We start from the raw sequence: 22,116 nt of genomic DNA, 5'->3' as shown, positions 1-22,116 counted from the left end.
TACATATACCTGAAGTTTGTCCTCTGCATTCAACCATCCTAACTACTTACTAACTAGCAGTGGGCAGCCACAGTCTGGCACCCGGGGACCAACTCCAGATCTAATACCCAGCATGCATGTCTTTACATTGTTTTACACTGTGATCTGAAACTTATAATTCTACACTACAACCACTTTTTATACTCAAAAGGGCCATAAGGATAGTTTACATTGCAGGTTATCGTGATCACACAAACATATTATTTTTAAAGTAAAAAACATTAAGGTTAAATGATCTTGTGGAATTTAAAACGGCACAATGTATAAAGCAAAAGGTAATGTACTTCCAGGAAACATTCAAGAACTGTTCTTTGATAGAGAGGGGGAGAGAGGGGGGTTATAATCTGAGGGGAGAACTCAATTTAAAAGTTCTTAGTGTACGCACTACCATGAGAAGACACTGCATCTCAATATGTGGAGTGAAACTGTGGAACAGTCTGAATGTGGTGCTAAAACAATGTCCAAATATGAGACAATTCAAACTGATTTATAAGGAAATGATGTTCACGAGGTACAGGGATGAGGAAGGGACTTGATATTCATGGGTGTTTAAAATTTTATTTTATTTCTTATATATAGTTTTTGGTTTTTTTGTTTTGCATACATTTGTTTTGAAATGTTTTAAATTAGTACACTCATTTGAGTAGTGGAAAAGGGGTAGGATTAAATAAGTGTATACTTCTTCCTACTCCTTTTCGAACATGTAAATTGAGTTATGTTTTACTTTTGTTTAGATATTTATTTTGTTTGTATTTGTATTTATTTACATATTCGATATAAAGATTTCAAATCAATCAAATCAAACTTCCTCCACAGTAAACACTAAATTAGCTTGTCCCCATTAGTTTGTGGCTAACTAAGTTATCCAGTGTGAAGAACAGGATTGTGCTGAGAAAGGACTCTATTGACAACATTATTGGCTACTGGGCTAGGGTTCCAAAACTGTAAACTATGCCTTTAACACTTTCCGTGCCAGCCATGCGGTGCCTAGGAACCCCGTTGCGTGCCACCACCCACTTCAATGACAGAGCTCTCATATATGCATAAACTATATCTTAAATTATGGCTATGTATCTAATATGGCCGCCGCTTATCAATGACTTGTTTGCAGTCAACATTGTCGAAACGGATTGTTTTTTTTAATCGGTTCATTTCCGTTTTATACCATTTTGGATACATTTTGATAAACGCCCTTTAATGGAATACACAAAACATGTTGTCATTTTTCAGCCTATTTATGAATCGTTTTCTAATAAACGCTAGATTATCGATAGTATATGTGTACTTATGCACGCGGGGGGGGGAGAAGAACACATCCCATCAGAATGGAAGGAGTGCCAACCTCGTCAAAATACCAAACAAAGGAGATATGAGCCAATGTGCAAACTACAGAGGGATCACACTACTCTCCATCCCAGGAAAAGTATTCAACAGGATTATACTGGACAGGATGAAGGACGCCGTCGACCCACAGCTACGAGACCACCAGGCGGGCTTCCGCAAAAACAGATCCTGCACAGACCAGATTGCAACACTGCGGATAATACTGGAGCACCATTAGAGTGGAATTCACCCCTATTCATTAATTTAATTGACTACGAAAAGGCTTTCGACAGCGTGAATAGAGAGACCCTCTGGAAGCTACTCAGACACTACGGAGTGCCAGAGAAGTACAGAAATATCATCAGGAACTCCTATAAGGGGATGACCTGCAGGGTGATTCATGGCGGTCAACCCACCGACGCCTTCCAGGTAAAAACTGGAGTGAGACAGGGCTGTTTGTTGTCACCATTTCTGTTTCTGCTGGCAATAGACTGGGTCGCGTGAATACTTTCCCTAAGCCAGTTGTACTTCCGCGTTCGGTTTGCGCGATCTGATAGGCCACTGACTCCTAACAATCGCGCCTAGCTTTCAGTTCCACAGCCCAAGTCCTTCAGTCCGACATCACATCAATATAAATAACGTATTGTTTTCATCTTTATATTAACGTAACTAGCTATTCATATCAATCGAAATAACGTATTGTATTGTTTTCATCTCTCTATATTAACGTGATTCCATTAACACAACATAAATGTTCAAAACACAACTTCATTATTGCTTATCTCTGCAAAAGCGACTTCATTATTGCTTGTCTCTGCTCTGTTTACGTTGGGTGGACGAGCAGTGAGTTTTAATATTGAGCACGGCATAAGAAGTAGGTAATATGCTCTTGCGCGTGACGCGACTTTGGGCTTCATTATTCAGCCACAGGCAGGAGTTTTTAGATCACAGGCTGGTCATGCATAATCTCGCCCACCACTCTTCTATCGAATTGACTAGGTAGCGCAAATAGATGCACGGCGGTAGCAGTATCGCGATGCACGGCGGTAGCAGTATATTGATGCACGCCGTATAATGATGCGCGGCGGTAGCGCGTTAGTTAGTATATTGATGTGCTAGTTAGTTAGTATATTGATGCACGGCGGTAGCGAGTTAGTTGATAGTTAGTAGTATATTGATGCAGGTAGGTAGCTGATGCAGGTAGGTAGCTGATGCGACGGACGTGTGGAACTGAAAGTTCTGAAAGTTAGGCCGCGATTGGGCGCTGAGAGAAACGTCAGTGGCCAATCAGATCGCGCAAACCGAACGCGGAAGTACAACTGGCTTAGGGAAAGTATTCACGTGACTGGGTCATCAAGCAATCCACAGCAGAGAAACGAAATGGCATACAATGGACATTATGGACGCAGTTAGAAAACCTCAACTTTGCAGAAGACCTGGCCCTTCTCTCTCACACCCAGCAGCAGATGCAGGAAAAGACAAGTACCATCGCTGACAACTCTACTCGGCTTGGGCTTAACATCCACAGAGGGAAGAGCAAGGTCATGAGAATCAATGCTGACAACACATCACCCATCATTATGGAAGGAGAAGCGTTGGAAGAGGTAGACAACTTCACCTACCTGGGCAGCATGGTTAATAAGCAAGGTGGAACAGATGCTGATGTGAGAGCCAGGATTGGCAAGGCCAGAGAAGCCTTTCTCCAACTAAAAAACATCTGGAGCTCAAGAGACATTTCCATCACAACCAAGATCAGGATCTTTAACACCAACGTGAAGTCAGTCCTACTCTATGGCGCTGAGACCTGGAGGACCACTGTCACCACAACCAATAAACTACAAGTTTTCCTAAACACCTGTGTGCGCCGAATCCTCCAGATTCGCTGGCCTAACACCATCAGCAACAAAGACCTGTGGCAACGAACACAACAACAGCCAGCAGAGAAAGAGATTCTCCAACGGCGTTGGAGATGGATTGGCCATACACTCCGTAAACCATCCCTGAGCATCACAAGACAATCTCTCAGGTGGAACCCCCAAGGGAAAAGAAAAGAGAGGCCGACCACGGAACACCTGGCGCCGAGACTTGGAAGATGATGCCAAGAAGATGGGACACACCTGGGTCCAGCTTGAGAGGTTGGCTCAGGATCGGGATGCTTGGAGAACCCTTGTTGACGGCCTATGCCCCAAACGGGGTAAAAGGCGTAAGTAAGTATGCACGCTATAGAAGCGGGCTGAAAAATCGATTATCTTATTTCCTGATCACACACACGTCACACACACATGGCACACGCTGATATATAGGTGAAAATAGCTCTGATTATCCCGAGACTGGTAAAATAGATTCCTTACCTCAGATCAGATGTTCTCCAAAAAGATTATTCCAATTCCTGATCGCCATTCCAAATATCGATCGCGTTTATTGATCCAATGCTGGGTACTGGAAACACATATTCTCAGCTGTTCTGGTGGTGGGCAATGACTTGGATCGTCTCCGGTTACTTGTCTGACAAGTAAAATGTTTCATTCAATCCAAAGGGGTGCAGTACCATCCGGAGAGACTATAGGGGGCGGTATTTTCCCTGTTCGAGTTCAGACCGATCCCTACTGGTAACGTGAGGCTAGATTGATGAAAAATGAATGGAAATTGATAAAAAAAAATAATAACGATTAAAAACGAGATCTCTGTCGGCTGGCACTCAACGGTTGGAATGAACTAACGAGAAATCTCGTTGTTGGCACTGAAAGTGTTAATGCTGGTTATCTGTGACTGTGCAAATGGACTCTCATGTTATCCTTTCGTGCAAATCTCTTGTTGCACTTAAGACACTGGAAGGGTTTCTCTCCCGTGTGAGTTAGACTGTGGCCTTTCAGCCCACTCTGACTATGGAAGCATTTCTCACAGTCAGGACAGGGGTACGGACGTTCTCTGGCTGTGTGATATCGCTGATGTGTTTTCAGTCTATGTGATGTTATGCAACGCTTTCCACAAACATCACAATGATAAGGCCGCTCCCCTGTGTGCTGGCGTGAGTGAACCAACAAGGCCCCGGCGTGACTGAAGCCCTTCCCACAGTCACTACACAGATATGGTCTCTCTCCTTTATGCATCCTGAGGTGCATTTGTAATGTGCTATTAACTGTAAACTTCTTTTCACATAATGTACAGGCATATGGACACTCCCCAGTGTGAGTGCGTTCATGAACTTTTACATTAGCTTTAGTTCTAAAGGCTTTGCCACAATAGGAGCAGAGATGAGGCTTATGGCCAGTATGAATCTGGAGATGAATCTTAAGATAATAAGATGATTTGAATTTCTCCTCACACTGGTCACACTTGAACTTCACCAAGCTGTGAACAGTCTTTTCATGTTTTTTCATATTCGATCTGCTTCCAAAACTCTTCCCACACTGAGGACAGGAGTGTTTCTTGGTTATCTTGGTAGAACAGCTGTTGGGTCTACAGGATGGTAGGAGGTCTTCAGCTCCATCTCCTGTAGAGTCCTGGATCCTTTCAGACCCTGGATTTCTGTCCTTTCTCCTGAGGTGGCATTTCACCTTCCTCTCATTATTAATAACTGGGACCTCCGAGCAGATGTTCTCCAGGACGAGAAGGTCCACTGGCATTTCTAAAGACAGACAACACCACAAGAGAAACAGGGTTACTTATTGTTTCTCCAGTGTCATGTACAGACTAACAGTGTCATGTACAGACTAAAACAGAAATGCTCCATCTTGTTGATCCTGGGACCTAAACAGAGCTAACTTGAGTTCACTAGCCCTCTTGTCATGAGGGAGGAACCTACCAGAAAAAAGACCTGCTACTGTACACATTTTCTGTCTGGATCATAGAGATATATAGAGTGTGCACTTCTAGAAAATCCTCTTCTTCAATGAGGATTATTTGTGCCAATGTTTTTATGGTGGTAAGGCTTGGCATTGCCTTCCATCAAGCCAAACCACATGCAAATGTAGGCATTTATGACCAATGTAAATGGATGTTATCTCTGGCATTTTTTTTAACTGGTCTGCAAACTTATGGTGTCCTTGTACCCGTCTAACAGCTGGTATATCAGCTGGTCTATCAGCTGGTCTATCATCATGCTAACAAATAAACAAACAAATAAAAAGTGACCCATGCATTGGGGTAAATGTGGCGGAAGCTGAAAACCAACAGTTTATAATAAATATATTATTCTCACCAGTGTAATAATAAATAGTTATTCTGTATTATAATAATATGAAGTGTTATTATGTATAATAATAATAATAATAATAATAATAATAATAATAATAATAATAATAATAATAATAATAATACATTTGTTATTATGTATTATTATAATGATTAAAGGTGGCATTCTGTATTATAATAACTAATGTGTTATTCGCAGGGGTGTCAAACTCATTTTCACAGAGGGCCACATCAGCATTATGGTTGCCCTCAAAGGGCCAAAGACCGTATAAATGTTAATGTAATGTCAAATAAATGTAGCTACTCGTTTACATATTGTTAAACATGTTGTTTCTGTATTTATTACTTATTCAAGTTATACATATTGCATATGCATAGATGTAAAAATATGTTAGCTTATGTTATTTTAACAAATACTTTTAGTTTATCAGAACCCCATATTACTCCATCAATCAATGATCAAACCATTCAAGTAAATAACAAAGAAGAATATCATCAAATACAAGCTATGACATTAAGTTTGTTCAAAACCTTTTTGTCACAGTCAAGAGGGGCAAAACTAACAACTGTGAGCTGCCAAGAACACGTGGGACAGATGTAGCAGATGTTACAAAAACAAATGGCTGCACACAACCTTGCAGAGGCCATACATCCAACTAATGGAAGATAGTTTAATTAACTTTAATTAACAGATTGCAGAATGGGTACAGTACAGTACGGCTCAATACACACAATTGTTAAGGGGATGCAGACCAGAGAAAGACTTTCGACTTGTTTACATCAGGGTCCCCCATTTTCAATTCGTAATGAAATTGCTATTATGTGTCTGCATGAACACACAACTGTAACTGTACTCAAAAATAACAAAATAAGGGTTGTCTCAGTTCACAACTATATTGGTCAAGTTTTGGGTGGGACTTGTTTGCGTCCCTACAGCTTCTTATTCAATTGAGCGAGATGCTCGGTTATGTCACACAGCCAGTTTGCATCTGACAGTTCAGACAATATTTCTTCAACCCTTTGTTACCTATTCCGCCTGGATCTTTTTTGTATTTTGGGCTGTAAAATTGTCAAAGAATGTCTGAGGAGTAAGTGCTTTTGGCTTTTTTCCTTTGTTACTTCATCAATACCTCAGATGTTCAACATACATGTATGTGTAAGAATGTGTAATAACTAAGGCTGTCAAAGTTAAAGCTTTATTACCGCATTAACCCACAATTATTTTAACGCCGCAATTTTTTAACCCAAGATTAATGTTTAAAAAAAAAAAAAATTATTTGCCAGAGCTCTTGGGGGCCACATCAAATTTGGCCCGCGGGCCATGAGTTTGACACCTATGTGTTATTGTGTATTATTACTAGGGATGCACGATATTGATTTTTTGACACCGATAACTTTATGCTCCTCAAGCCGATACCGATACCGATAACCGATATTTATTGTATTATAATATTTTTTTTAACTGTATATATATATATATATATTTTTTTATCAATTTTTTTTTTTTTAGTATTTATAAGCTCCGACGTCATCGGTACTGCTATCGGTACTCGAGAAATTATAGAGTTTTTTTTTGAGGAATTTAAACGTCGCAAACTAATCTTGTTGGCAGTTGTCTATATCTCTCCTGCCTCTGTGTCTCTGCCTGCGCGGGGAGCTCTGTGCTCTCTGCCTGCTGTGCTCTCTCCTCTCTTCCCCTCCCACACACACACACACTCACTCACTCACACACACACACACACATACACGGGTGCTGCGCTGCCGAGTACAGACAGCTCTGCTGTCATAATGGCGGACAGAACGAAATGTTCAAAAGTCTGGGTCTATTTTACTAAAGTCGATGCTGACAACGCTCGTTGCCACAAGTGCAACAAGACATTTGCAAGTAAGCGCTGGTACTTGTCAATGTGGCTGGCGGGGAGATAACGTTAGCTCCGAGTAGAGTAATGGCTGACAATCCGGAGGTAAATAAACGAACGAGAGCTTCTGATTGGTGGTAAGAAGAAGAGGTGGGTGCAAGCCGTGGGACGTAATTGGCAGATCGACTGTCTGTCTCCGAATGTAACGTGACTACGTCACAGCCAAGAAAGGGAGCGCTGGATTTGTGAAAAACTCCCTGTTCCTAAACCACACGCTATCAGTTTTACCACAGTAATGGCAAAACGGGAGGAGGCTATAATAAAAACAAGCGCCCTTCATCCAAATCCACCCACACCGGATTTCTTTTAACCAAAAAATGTATTATATGTTATCGGAGCTATCAATAACGTTATCGAGTTTATCGGGATGACGTCATAATTGCTGATATCGGCCCGATAATTATCGGCCCGATAATTATCGTGCATCCCTAATTATTACATGGCGTTTTCACATTCGCCGAAATGCTTGCTTGTGATTGGTCAATAGCGCGCGTCAGAGGTCAGTTATCAGACAATAATGACCGCTGTGGGACAATAATGACCGCTGTGCGCAGCTGTTCGCAATCAAGCCCACTGACACACACTGTTTCAGTGCAATTAGACACTGCCGGTGTTCTGCTGCCGGGGAAGCTGCCGGCGATGACAGGGGGCGGAGCGACGAGCGGAGCCAGAACCAGTGTTGCGAGTCGATGTAAAATGAATTAGGTATATTGTTAGTAAGTTAGCCATGTAATAAGCGGGATAATGTATAGCTATACTCGATCATTGTCGCAAAATAATTGACCTTCACTGACGTTTAAAACACCTCGCCGAGGCGGCTCGGTATTTTAAACTCTGTGTCGGTAAATTATTTTGCGACAATGACCTCGTAGGCGTAGCTATACATTATCCCTTACTTATAATAATAATAATGGTAATAATAATAAAAAATGTGTTATGCATTATTATTATTATTATTATTTATATATATTTTTTTGATATTTCCCCCCCTCCTTTTTCCTCCGTTTTTCTCCCATCCCAATGTTAGTCGTTATGCCAATTTCCAATCCCCTTCCTGGTCGCTGCGCACCTACCCCCTACAGTCGGTCTGGGAGAGTGGAGGCTATCACATGCTTCCTCCGACACATGTGTAGCCAATCAACCGCTTCTTTTCACCTGGCAGCGCGGACTCTCACTGAGAGGGTGTAACATGTGGAAGGATCACACTACCCCCCTTAGATCCTTTCCTCGCTGAGCAGGCGCCCCGACCGAACTGTAGGAGTCGCTGTTTACAACGACCAGGACCCACCCACCGGCTTTCCCACCCTTTAACACTGCCAATTGTGTTAGTACGACGACCGGCCAAGCCGGAAGCAACGCAGAGAGCTGGGCTCGATACCAGTATCTCCTGCGTTGGTGGCGAGCGCATTGCCCACTGCGCCACCCGGCCGCCCGTTATGCATTATTATAATGATTAACACATAAAGTGTGCATGAAATAATAGGGGAAAGAAAACGTTAGGAACTCGTTACATTCACCCACACAAGGGCTGATTAATCACACACCCCCCCCTCTCTCTCACACACACTCTCCCAGCTCTCTCTCTTGCCCCTTCCTCATCTCTCTCACCCCCCTCTTTCTATATATATATATATCACACACACACACACTTCAGAAACAAACATAGTATCAATGAGAGCATCAATAATCAAAAAAAAAAAAAAAAAAAGTAAAAAAATGATTTATATATTTAAAAAAAAAAAAGATTTAAAGTTAATCGTGAGTTAAAAGAAATAGTGGCGTTAATAGAATCGGGCGATAACGCGTTAATACTGCGTTAACTTTGACAGCCTTAAATAATACATGTGTTATTATTAGGGGTGTAACGGTACACAGAAGCCACGGTTCGGTACGTACCTCGGTATTGCAGTCACTGTTCGGTACAAGTTCGGTACAACAGAATTCTTTTTTATAATTATTATATATTTATGATAATTATTATAATTATTATTATTAAATAGAATAATTTTCTATAGGCTTGCCGTGGTAGTCAGTGATACTGGTGGCATTCTGTGTTCAGGCATCCACTGAGTAAATTAATTGCCTACTGCCCCTTTAACAACTTATCCTTGTTAACATTTACATTTACATTTAGTCATTTAGCTGACGCTTTTATCCAAAGCGACTTACAAGTTCTGTACGACAAGCCATCAGGAAGAGCACAACTCTATCAGCTGAGTAACAATGTTCATCAAAGTGTTGAGTGCTACAGTGTAGGTTAGTTTATTAGGACAAGTGCATGACAGTATGGTTAGTTAGGGTTAGATTTTTTTTTTCTTTTTTTTTAATTCAGATAATGGTTGAAGAAGTGAGTCTTTAGTCGACGGCGAAAGATTGGACGTGTTTCGGCTGTCCTAACTGGGGTGGGTAGTTCATTCCACCATTGTGGGGCAAGGACTGAGAATAGGCGACTTCTCTTTGATGACCCTCCCGGAGCTTGGATAGGAGTAGGTCTGAGGCGGCCAGAAGATGCAGAGTGTAGGGGTCTTGAGGGTGTGTAGTTAGAGACCATTGACCGGAGGTAGGCGGGAGCAGTTCCCTTTGCCGCACGGTATGCTAGGTCAAGGGCCTTGAAGCGGATTCGTGCAGCAATGGGGAGCCAGTGCAGGTCCCTAAGAAGTGGGGTGACATGGGCCGACTTCGGTAGGTTTGAGATCAGGCGGGCCGCTGCGTTCTGAATGAGTTGAAGAGGCTTAGTGGCAGTGGCCGGGAGGCCAGCGAGCAGTGCGTTGCAGTAGTCGAGGCGGGAGATGACTGTTGATTGGACGAGGAGTTGGGTGGCTTCTTTTGTCAGGAAGGGGCGTATCCTTCTGACGTTGCTCAGGAGGAATCGGCAGGTTCTGGTTGTCGCTGCGATGTGAGCAGAGAAGTTCAACTGGTCGTCGAGGACAACACCAAGGTTCTTGGCGGTCGGGGACGCGGTCACAGCTGCATTCTCGACTGTGATGGAAAGGTCGGTCAGGGGGGAGGATTTGGCCGGCAGGTGGAGCAATTCTGTTTTGCTTAGGTTCAGTTTGAGGTGGTTGGTCGTCATCCAGGCGGAGATGTCGGACAGACAGGCCGAGATCCGCTCATTGTTGCGTAATGTTAAGTTTCAGTTTCACTTGTAGAGAGGATTTAACTTCACGAGACTGAATACTAGAGAACAGATGACATGTTACAACAATGGCAGAGGATTATTTGGATATAAACACAGTAGCAGTTCAACTGGAGAGGAGCTCAGATGATCAGTCCGGAAAAGTACGTTTTTTTTTTTTTTTTCTGTTAGAGTCCGGCGGGGGAGAATGTTGGTGTGTGTGTTGGCGACGCGTGTGTGTGACTTTCCATTGGTTTCATTTGGTTAACATTATTGGGCGAACAAGAAAACGAAAGAAAACTGTACAATTGTAATGACCCTGCAGCTGTTCCAATGTAAATGTGCCTTCCTCCATGCACTTTCGCCCGCTCTGAAGTTGGACTCGGTGTGCCCGGCCACGCGTGCTGTTCTCGCACGGAACCCGCGAGTGCCTGCATGCGCGACTGGTGTGTTTGCGCTGTGAGGCGTATTCATCGTATGGCTGCACGTACCGCACCGTGACGGCCGTACCGTAAATTTGCGGGACGAATACACGTACCGTTACACCCCTAGTTATTATGTATTATTAAAGGTGATATTTTGTATTATTATTATTTTTTTTTATTGGTCTTTTTCCCCCTCCATTTTTTCCTCCGATTTTCTCCCATCCCAATGTTAGTCGTATGCCAATTCCCAGTCCCTTCCTGGTCGCTGCGCTTTACCCCCCACAGTCAGATCATTTTGGGAGAGTGGAGGCTACCACGTGCTTCCTCCGACACACGTCCAGCCAATCACCGCTTCTTTTCACCTGACAGCGCGGATTCTCATTGAGAGGGCGTAGCGTGTGGGAGGACCACACTATCCCCCTCACGTCCAATCCGCGCTTAGCAGGCGCCCCGACCGAACTGTAGGAGTCGCTGTTTACAACGACCCGGACCCACCCCGCCAGCTTCTCCCACCCTCTGATACAGCCAATTGTATCAGTGCAGACGGCCAGCCAAGCTGGTGACAACCCCGGAGCTGTGAGCTGGATTCGAACAGGCGAACCAAGCTCACAGCTCCGGGGCTGGTGACGAACGCAATCTCCGCTCGACCACCTAACCGCCTATTTTGTATTATTATTAATAATACATGTGTTATTATTATTAAGTATTATAAAAATAATAATAAATGTGTTATTCTCACCAGTGTCAGTTTCTGGAGAAGACAGAGGTGCCCTCAGTGGAGACGGTTCTTCCTCCTGCTGTTGCTGGAAGTTTGATCCCACAGCCTCATTAGACCCTTCATCAGTCCCCTCCTCCTCTTCTTCATGGGTATCTCTCTCAGACGGCTTGTTTTCTTCCTGCCACGTCTTTCTCTCTTCCTTCTCTCTCCGTCTTTGCAATGATCCCTCAGCTCCCTCATTTAGCTGGTTTTCCTCTAGAGCTGTGGGATATAGAAGAAATGTAATCAGAATCATAATCATAAGCTATTTTAGTTAATGTTCAAATGCCCAACCTCTTTAACATCAGGTCTATTAGAGCACTTCAACACATACTGTAAGAGGCTGGTTTTCCAGGAATTCCAGCACTTTAACTTGAAATGTTAAGCACTTTGTTCTTTAAAGCCACAATTGGCTACATCATAAAGTCATTTTAGGAAGCTTACTACAACAACATGAACGTAAAAATTACAAAATTGTTGTTATGGTTTGGTCTATTGGGGCACTGCCCCTCGCTCACTGAAAGCTAGAGAGGACAAAGTTAATTTTGGAGTTCTAAACTAGCTAGCTTGATTAGCGTAATGACTTTCCTAGGGTTAAAGTTAATTTCAGAGTTGTAAGCATTGACTAGCTAGCTTACCTAGCTTGATTAGCATAATTACTTACCTAAGGTTAGGGTTACGGTTAGGGTTAGAATTAGCTCTGGTTGAGCTAGCTCGCCTAGCGCAGCGAAGTAGCCAAGTGCGGCTTTAAGAATCTTCAATGAACCCTGTATTTACTTAGACTTGGGTCATACATTTTGGGTCACTGGACAAAAACTATTGACATGTAAATTAATAAATTGTTCTCATTCTAAATGCATAAAATGAAGATACTTTTGTTCAAGTTCAAGTTCTTTATTTGTCAAATACACAACAATACAGGGGGCATTGCAGGCAATGAAATTCTTCATGTAAATTATTTACAGAAAGTGTCTTGCATGTATGGTAAGGTGCAGTGCAGTGCAGGGTGCGTGTGTGTCCAATAACAATAAGTAGTACGATAAATAAAATATAAAAATGATAGGATAAAATAAAATACTACATTTCTACAGAAAGGGTCTTGCATAAAAGTGTATGTGCATCTTAACTCATTGGGTGCCATACCCGAGATAAGTCGGGTTATCTCGCCATGCGTTGAGTGCCAAAACCCGAGATTTCTCGGGTTTTGATCCTTTGATATTTTTCCTTTGATCCCTGTTCTATACGGTCAGCCGGAGCCCTCTAGGTCTCCCTGGCTCATCTGCCTACGTTGGAATTGCAATGACAATCAAATCTCACCAGGTGGCAGTATCGCCTACCTTTTGAACTGGAATGGCTTGGTGTGGATACACCTATTCTCTTTTAATTTTTTTTGCAAGGGCCTCTCCTCCTCGGAGCGACAGAGCAAGCTATAACACTGAAGAAGGAATATGTAATTCCGAAACATGTTTGTTTCAGGCTGCCATTAAATTTTGAACCTGAGAGTGCTGGTCTGGCTTCACTGCTTCTTTTATATAATACTTAATGGGATTTCAGCACCCAGTGTTGTATCTTGAGAGCGCGGTCTAACTTGACATTTAATATAAAGTTTGCCAATAGGGATGTATAAGTAGTATTGGCAGTGGTAGTAGTCGTAATAGTAATCCAGTATATTTTTTTATTTTCTAAAAAATAAACCAGTTCAACACAGGTAACCACTTTTGCTTCAATTCAAGTCAAGTCAAGTCAAGAGTTTTAATTGTCACGGCATACAAGTATACCTTTGTATTCTTTGATGGCTCAAAAGTATGCTCTAGTCCAGTGGTTCCCAATCCTCTCCTCGAGGCACCCCAGCCGTTCAATGTATTTGTTAAATTCCACCACCAGTACCACACCTGATTCAACTAATAAAGGGCTAGTTATGTTGGTGTGCTGGTGGTGGAATTTAACAAATACATTGAACGGCTGGGGTGCTTCGAGGACAGTACCAAACCTGAAACATGTTTTTGTAACGATCACAGTGTCGTGTTTTACCGGACGTAAAACATGCTCGACAAACGCGATCACAGTTTCTAGTTAGAACGACCCCCCCCCCTCCTTGATGATTTTGTGAAGACACATGTGTACATGGTATATACCTTTGATTTGGGAGTATTTGGGGTTTCAGGCGATCAACCACAACGATTTGGGCTTATTGCATATAACGCGTCATATCTCACAATCTATGAAAAAAGACTGGATTATTTTGGAAACGGGCGATGTTTAGCATGTAATAGTCACACAAACTACATTGTGTAGAAATGAACTGATTAGTCAGTAATGGACTGTGAACAATGCCTGTCAAATGAGCCATACTATTGTCTCCATAGCTATAATACAGAAGACATGATGGGTCTGCAAATATCACTAAAATGGTCAATAACGCTGGCGCCAGGCAGTACAGATATGGAAAGGGCGTGGCACTCAAAGAGTTAAGGTGCAGTGCAGGGTGCATGTGTCTTATATGCGTGTGTGTGTGTGTTCAATCGTTTTTTTTTTTAAGATGTGTGTGTTCAAGAGTTTTTTTTAATAGGGCCATCTCCTGTTCTTGTCCTTGTTCAGGAGTCTTGTGGCTTGTGGGAAAAAGCTGTCCCTGAACCTGCTGGTTCTTGTGCAGATGCTCCGGTACCATTTGCCAGTAGCAGAGTGAAACGTTTGTGACTGGGGTGACTGTGGTCTCTGAGAATGTTCCGGGTTTTCCTTCTGCACCTCTGTGTGTAAGGGTCGTCCATGGCTGGCAGCTCAGTCCTTGTGATGTGTTGTGCTGACTTCACCACCCTTTGCAAAGCCTTAGGTGGCTGAGTAGTTGCCATACCAAGCAGTGATGCAGCTAGTCAGGATACTCTATGGTGCACCGGTAAAAGTTGCACAGTATCCTGGAGTCCATGCCGAATCTCCTCAGCCTACGGAGGAAGAAGAGCCGTTGTCTCGCTGTCTTGACAATGATGCCGGTGTGATGAGACCAGGACAGGTCCTCGCTGATGTTGACCCAGAGGAACCTGAAGCTGCTGACTCTCTCCACCGCTGTCCCGCCGATGAATGGGGCCGTGCTCTCCCCCCTGAGACTTCCTGTAGTCCGCGATGAGCTCCCTCGTTTTGCTGACGTTGAGGTGGAGGTTGTTATCCTCATAGATATATATAGATCACTAGATAGCTTACCCGCGCTGCCGGCCAATGGAGAGCGACGTCGTCGTAGGGCGGCCATCTTGCTCCAGGCAGCTCAGCTACTGATAACATTAATGTCTACTTTTTTACTTAAAGGCCGTTTTTTTACAAACCGCTTGAATCATAGCCACGTTAATACTGCTTGTAATAAACCAAACCGTTTGTAAATCCGTCAATATTTCAGCGAGTTATGAGTATTTTTGTCTGTGCAGCTCACTCACCCTCACTCAAGGCTGACTGGAGCAAGATGGCGGCGGTTCAGCGACGCTGGTGACTCCGCCTTAAGCTATCTAGTGTTCTATATATATCTATGGTTATCCTGGCACCATGCTGCCAGTGCACTCACTTCCTCTCTGTACTTCGACTTGTCATTGCCGGTGATCAGGCCAGCAAACTTGATGCGTCGTCGTGTCGTCAGCAAACTTGATGATGGTGTTGGAGCTCTGTGTGACCACACAGTCCCTCTGGTCCAGGTGGGAGAGGGCAGTGTGGAGGGTGAGGGCGATGGTGTCGTCTGTAGACCCGTTTGGTCTGTAGGCAAACTGTAGTGGGTCCAATGTGTCCGGTAGTGAGGAGGTGATGTGGGTTTTGACCATCCGCTCAAAGCACTTCATGAGGGTGGAAGTGAGAGCTACAGGGCGGTAGTCATTCAGGCAGAGGGCTTTTGCTTTCTTGGGGACAGGGACAATGGTGGTCTTCTTGAAATATGTGGAGACTATGGACAGTAGCAGGGATGTGTTGAAGATGTCCGTGAAGACATCTGCCTGCTCGTCTGCACATGTCCGGAGTTCTGCCAGGGTTACCATCCGGGCCAGGACCTTTTAAAGGTTTTACACACCTGTGCCCTAGCTAGTTCCAGTGGGCAGGAGTCCTGGGCCCTGTTCCTGAGTTAGCCGGATAATTTTCAGGATAACTTGACTTAAACTAGACCTTTCGGTTCCCTGACGTGCGATTTTCTAAATCACTATGGCAACAGATCAAAAAGTTTGAACCTGGTCTAGTTTAGTTTAGGTTTAGTTCAGTTAGCTGGATAAACCATGGCCACGCCCCCTCGCAAAGAAATTCCAGCTCCCTTCCTGAAATAATTCTCACAGTCTAGAACCCATTATACCATTCTGAATTATGTTTGTGCTTCGTTTTTCTAGAGGGGGCTTTTGAAATGTAAAATAATATACCTAAAATGCTGATAATAAATCATATTCAGCCTATGGATTTACTTTGTTCTAAATAATGCACGTCATATATACGGCGCTCGCGAGGTGCGATATACACACTATGTGGTTATTTTAATAACGTCGGAGCATTGCAAATGTGAATCCCACAGGGATGTTTTTAATGAATGAAACCTATCGGGCATTTGGCTCTGATTAGTTTCATATTCTCGGCTGTGGATGTATTTGCGCCCGGATTGTGTTTCATTAAAGCAAAAATTGAAGCGTCTTCATGCGTGGATTGAATTACGACTAATCTGAATATGTGGATTGTTGAATTGTGTCACGCACACGTTATTGTGATATTGTAACTGGGATTAAAATGTTTGAGGAGATGCGCTGTTTGACGGATTTGATGACGTGGATGTGACTTGAGAAAATGAATGAGCAATTGCAAGCCTTTGACGTTTTGATGAATGCATTTGAGAAAATGCATTTATCTGTTCAAGCACTGTTAGTGTTATCTGATGATGAACAAGAAGGTGATTAACATGACTGGTGTCACTGGTATAAACCAAAGGTTAATCAATTCAATGCATGTATGGATGATGTCCGAAACAGATTAAAACCTGATTAATAGTGAAACTGTATAGCCTCCAAGCCTCTGACACGTTATTTCGGGGGTCGCGCCTTGAAAACTTTGGGAACCATGTATTTATATAGTACATGATACCTAAGCACATACAGTACAGATATCCTCATAAGTATCTATTAATTCGTATCAATTAGATACTCTTTGGCTTATTTTTGTCTACTTATTCTGAAAGACGTTGAGACGTTTTTTCGCTAGCAAGATCTCATTCAATTATTCATTCCATTAAGCCTACTGCCAGCAGGCACATTTAAAGAAATATAATCTGATTGATTGGGGTAATGAGGGACTTAAAATTAGCCTATAGATTATGCATTTTAACTCGTCGGCGAGGTTATTGAGCCGTACTGTATTGTACCCATTCTGCAATCTGTTAATAAAGTTTTCAATCAATCAATCAATCAATCAATGCCGTTAGGATTTCAGCGATCGACACCTGTTGTCTTTTCAGGTGAGGCGGCCACGCGCAATTATCCTGAGTATCAAGTCTGGTTAGAATTAACGAGACTGAATCAGCGTTCGAGGAACAGGGAAAGCCTGGATTCAAACATCGGGTTAATTGAATCTGGATAATGGGACTTTTGACCGACTTAGTTGAACCAGGTACGGGGAATAGGGCCCTGGTCTGGTGTGATATCCACAGCAGGGGTGTTGTCCTCAAACCGCGCATAGAAGGTGTTAAGCTGCGGCTGGGTGGCGCAGCGGACATTGCGCTCGTCACCAACGCAAGAGACACTGGGTTCGACTCCGGCTGTCGGCGTTGCGTCCGGCTTGGGCCAGCCGTCATACTAATTCAATTGGCAGAATTAGCGGGTGGAAGTCGATGGGTGGTAATCTGGACGTTGTGGACAGCGACTCCTACAGGTCGGTTGGGGACGCCTGCACAGCAGAGACAGGAAATGGCGGGGGTAGTGTGAGCCTCCCACACGTTACACCTCGCCAATGAGAGTCCACGCTGGCAGGTGAAAAGATGCCACAGGCTGCCTCCTCGTGTACCGGAGGGGACACGTGATGCAAGGCTTCTATCCTCCCTACAACCGGCCAGTGGGGGGCATATGCGAGCAACGTTCAAGACAGGGGAGGGAAAAATTGGCACAGTGGAATTGGGATAGGAGAAAAATAGAAAAATAGGAGAAAGAGTGGATCAAAAAAAGAAGGTGTTAAGCTCCTCTGGGAAGGAAGCAGACACCTCGACGGAACTGTTATTTTCATATTTCATTTATAGTCTGTGGTTGTTTTTAGTCCAGACCACATGTTTCTAGTGTTAGAGCCATGGTAGTTTGACTCTACCTTGTCCCTGTATTGTCTCTTTGCAGCCTTGATTGCCTTTTGGAGCTGTGATTATTATTATTATTATTATTATTATTATTATTATTATTATTATTATTATTATTATTATTATTATTATTATTATTATTATTATTATTATTATAATAATTGGGGTTTAGTATTATATTATTATTATTATTATTGGGGTTTAGTATTACATTATTATTAATTATTATTATTATTGGGGTTTAGTATTACATTATTATTATTATTAGGGTTTAGTATTATATTATTATTATTATTATTGAGGTTTAGTATTTTATTATTATTATTATTATTGGGGTTTAGTATTACATTATTATTATTATTATTATTTGGGTTTAGTATTATAATTATTATTATTATTATTATTGTTGAGGTTTAGTATTTTAATATTATTATTATTATTGAGGTTTAGTATTTTATTATTATTATTATTATTATTATTATTATTATTATTATTATTATTATTATTGGGGTTTAGTATTACATTATTATTATTATTATTATTGGGGTTTAGTATTATATTATTATTATTATTATTATTGAGGTTTAGTATTATATTATTTTTATTGTTATTATTATTATTATTATTATTATTATTATTATTATTATTATTATTATTATTATTATTATTATATTGGGGAAATTCTCCTAGAGTAATCCTATGTTAGCCTGCATCAGTATTGTTCAATGCAATACTACATCAATGCATGACACATGTTAAATGATCCATGGAACCCGAACTGCATTGTAATATGGTCCTTTTCAAATAATATTCCCCCAAATAATTAGGTGATAAATGCATATTTGATGTCGTCATTCATTTAGACAACACACTTGTGTATCACATTGTCACAACACATTTAAAAAACATTTCATCTCTATATAATCCCATGGAAATACAATTACATAGAATATTGGCTTATTGTCCAACTCCATCCTTCATACCTGTTGTATTCTCCATAGTGTGTTCATCTTGATCTTTACACATATCTGAAGTCAGTTTAGATGCAAGTGTTGACAGGATGGTGTCTGACTGGAAGGAGAACTGATCTGATGAACAGAAAGCTGTGGTGTTAGTAACACAATTCTGTTTAAGAGAACTAATAGTTACGCATACTTAAGTCCTGTGCCAACCAGCTAGCCCCTGTGTTCACCGCCATATTTAATCAATCCCTGGCGGAGTCAGTGGTCCCCGCCTGCTTCAAGATGTCTACCATCATCCCTGTACCGAAGAAACCCTCCCCAACATGTCACAATGACTACAGACCGGTGGCACTCACCTCTGTGGTCATGAAATGTTTCGAGAGGCTGGTCGAGGATCACATTTGTGCCTCCCTCCCCAGTGATATGGACCCTATGCAATTTGCATAAAGGACAAACAGGTCCACCGACGACGCGGTCTCCCAGGTACTGCACAGCACCCTCTCTCACCTTGACCGCCAGAAGGGGGGCTATGTGAGACTGTTGTTCATTGACTACAGCTCAGCGTTCAACACCATAGTCCCCACCAGACTGGTGGACAAGCTGATCGAGCTGGGTCTGAGCTCCGCCCTGAGCGCCTGGACTTTCTGAGTGAAAGACCCCAGGCGGTCAGGGTGGGGGGTCAGACCTCCAACACCATCACCCTGAGCATCGGGTCCCCCCAGGGCTGTGTTCTGAGCCCCCTGCTGTACTCACTCTACACACACGATTGTGTGGCCAAGTTCAGCTCCAACTCCATAGTGAAGTTTGCAGACGACACGGTGGTGGTGGGGCTGATCTCGGACAACGACGAGAAGGCCTACCGGGAGGAGGTTGAGGTACTGGAACGCTGGTGCCAGGACAACAGCCTGCTCCTGAACATTGGTAAAACCAAGGAGCTGATCGTGGATTATAGGAGAGGACAGCAGGAGACACACACACCACTGATGATAAACGGGGCTACCGTGGACAGGGTGAGCAGCTTTAAGTACCTGGGGGTCCACATCTCAGAGGATCTGACATGGTCAACACACATAGACACAGTCGTAAAAAAGGCGAAGCAGCGCCTCTACCACCTGAGACAGTTAAGGAAGTTCAGAGTATCGGGGAAGATACTCCAGTCCTTCTACTCCGGAGCTGTAGAGAGCATCTTGACTGGAAACATCACTGCCTGGTATAGAAACAGCACGGCACAGGACAAGAAGGCCCTACAGAGAGTGGTGCGCTCAGCCGAGCGTACCACGGGTATTGCACTACAGGTTCTATACAACAAGAGGTGCAAAGCCAGAGCCTGCAGAATAATGAAAGACCCTTACCACCCCAATAACAGCCTGTTCCAGCTGCTGAGGTCAGGCAGACGCCTGCGCACCCCAGCTACTAGGACAGAGAGGCTTCGGCTCAGCTTCTTCCCCCAGGCCATCAGAGCCTTGAACACTGAACACTGAGTGCCACAGAACACTGAACTCTCCACACACAAGCACACATGAGCACACACACGACATGCACGCTGTGCACGCTCGCACACTAGCAGCCACTTTAACATGAGCAGGCACACACTCATGCTGCACACGCCCACACTTATGGCCACAAAGGAAAGGTCACTTTAAAAATAGTATAGCAACAGTAACAGTGTATTGCACTACCAAAGGACCTTGCATGTCCTACATGCTCTGTAAATAACTATGTACAGATAGCGAGATGTCCCACTATGTTACCTGTTTATTGCACAATGTTGTTTTTATTGGATTCTATTATATGTTGTACTACTGTATTGCACATCTTTGCGGGCAAGACCACCCGCATTTCATTGTATACTTGTATGCCGTGACAAATAAAACTCTTGACTCGACTTGAATAGTACTGGTGTTGCTTCTGAATGAAAGACAGTTCAGTTCAGTTCATTTTTATTTTGGATATTGGACAGATAACAATGGTCATTCCATAAATCGCCAACGTTTTACCAGCTGCTATTCATATTGTCACAATATGAAACAATGTTATATCCTATAGTGATATATGGATAGTCATTGAATTGACTACACATTAATGAAAAGTTATCACTATATTCTGTAGTTGCCCCCAGAGTCAGCAGGCAGTGAGTGGGCTGAGAGCTGACCATTCCTGGCTACAGTATCACTCTCACACAGAGGAGGAAGCAAGAGGTGCAGGAGCCAGTGAGACAAAAGCCTGGTGAGGCTGGATTTCTGCCAACCCTGCAACCTATACAGCAACATTAAGTTTTTAGCTGCATGTGTTAATTTCCTCCAGGTAAGAGTTATTTTTAAATTAAACAGGGAAAAGGTTCTTACTTTTTTTCAGCTTTTTATGTCGTCTATGATCCTGCAAAATCATCTTCAGATCTTCAGGGTCTGAGAAACATTGCTCAACTTCATCGGATTCGAGAAGAACGGGGGAGGAACTGGACACTATCTGAAAAAGATGGAATGATGTTATTAATATAATTCTGGGATGGCCGAAAGGCTGCGCTGATGTTATTAATATAATCCTGGGACGGCCGAAAAACTGTGCTGATGTTATTAATATTGTAGCGACCCTGGTTGGGACCAACTGTTCACTGAGTGGGGGTGTTTAACTGTCAATCTCAAACATCTCAAAACAAGCTAGTCAGACTACTGCTTGACCTGACTCCTAGAACCCACCTCACCCCTGCCCACTTTGACAACCTAGGATGGCTTAGAGTAGACGACAGAGTACAGCAACTTGCAATGGGCCTGGTCTACAAGATACACTACGCGACCAAGGTACCCATGTACATGTCAAAATACTTCCCAAAGGTCAGTGAATACCACGATCACAACACCAGAGGGAGCTCCACAAATCATGTTAAACCCAGATTCGGCTCAAACAAGGGACTAAACACGTTTCGCAATTATGCCACATCAATGTGAAACGTGCTACCCAAAGCTGTAAAGGAATGTGAATCACTACCCACTTTCAAAAACACTCTGAAAGAACACCTACGGGAGACTGCAATTCAAAACTGGCCCCTTCAAATGTCCTAACCCAGTTGTACAGTAAATTACCAAGTATGGCTTTGTCAGTATT

The 22,116-nt window shown here is 42.9% G+C and overlaps 1 protein-coding gene across 1 annotated transcript in view; it reads right to left on the bottom strand.

Annotated features, from left to right (window-relative positions):
- LOC311241898 (uncharacterized protein) overlaps window positions 1–22,116 on the bottom strand; it is a 42,724-nt gene continuing 20,608 nt past the window's right edge. The window contains exons 6-9 of the mRNA XM_084330843.1: window positions 21,360–21,480; window positions 19,036–19,140; window positions 11,755–11,994; window positions 1–4,990 (exon numbers count right to left, since the gene is read on the bottom strand). Of these exons, the coding sequence (XP_084186969.1) occupies window positions 4,122–4,990; window positions 11,755–11,994; window positions 19,036–19,140; window positions 21,360–21,480 (1,335 nt within the window). The 3' untranslated portion in view covers window positions 1–4,121. The remainder of the gene's footprint in view (window positions 4,991–11,754; window positions 11,995–19,035; window positions 19,141–21,359; window positions 21,481–22,116) is intronic.

This window comes from Notolepis coatsorum, assembly GCF_963971535.1.
Source record: "Notolepis coatsorum genome assembly, chromosome: 15".
Classification (NCBI taxonomy): Eukaryota; Metazoa; Chordata; class Actinopteri; order Aulopiformes; family Paralepididae; genus Notolepis; species Notolepis coatsorum.
The sequence above is the reverse complement of the archived record's forward strand: the minus strand, read 5'-3'. Positions and strand labels throughout refer to the sequence as shown.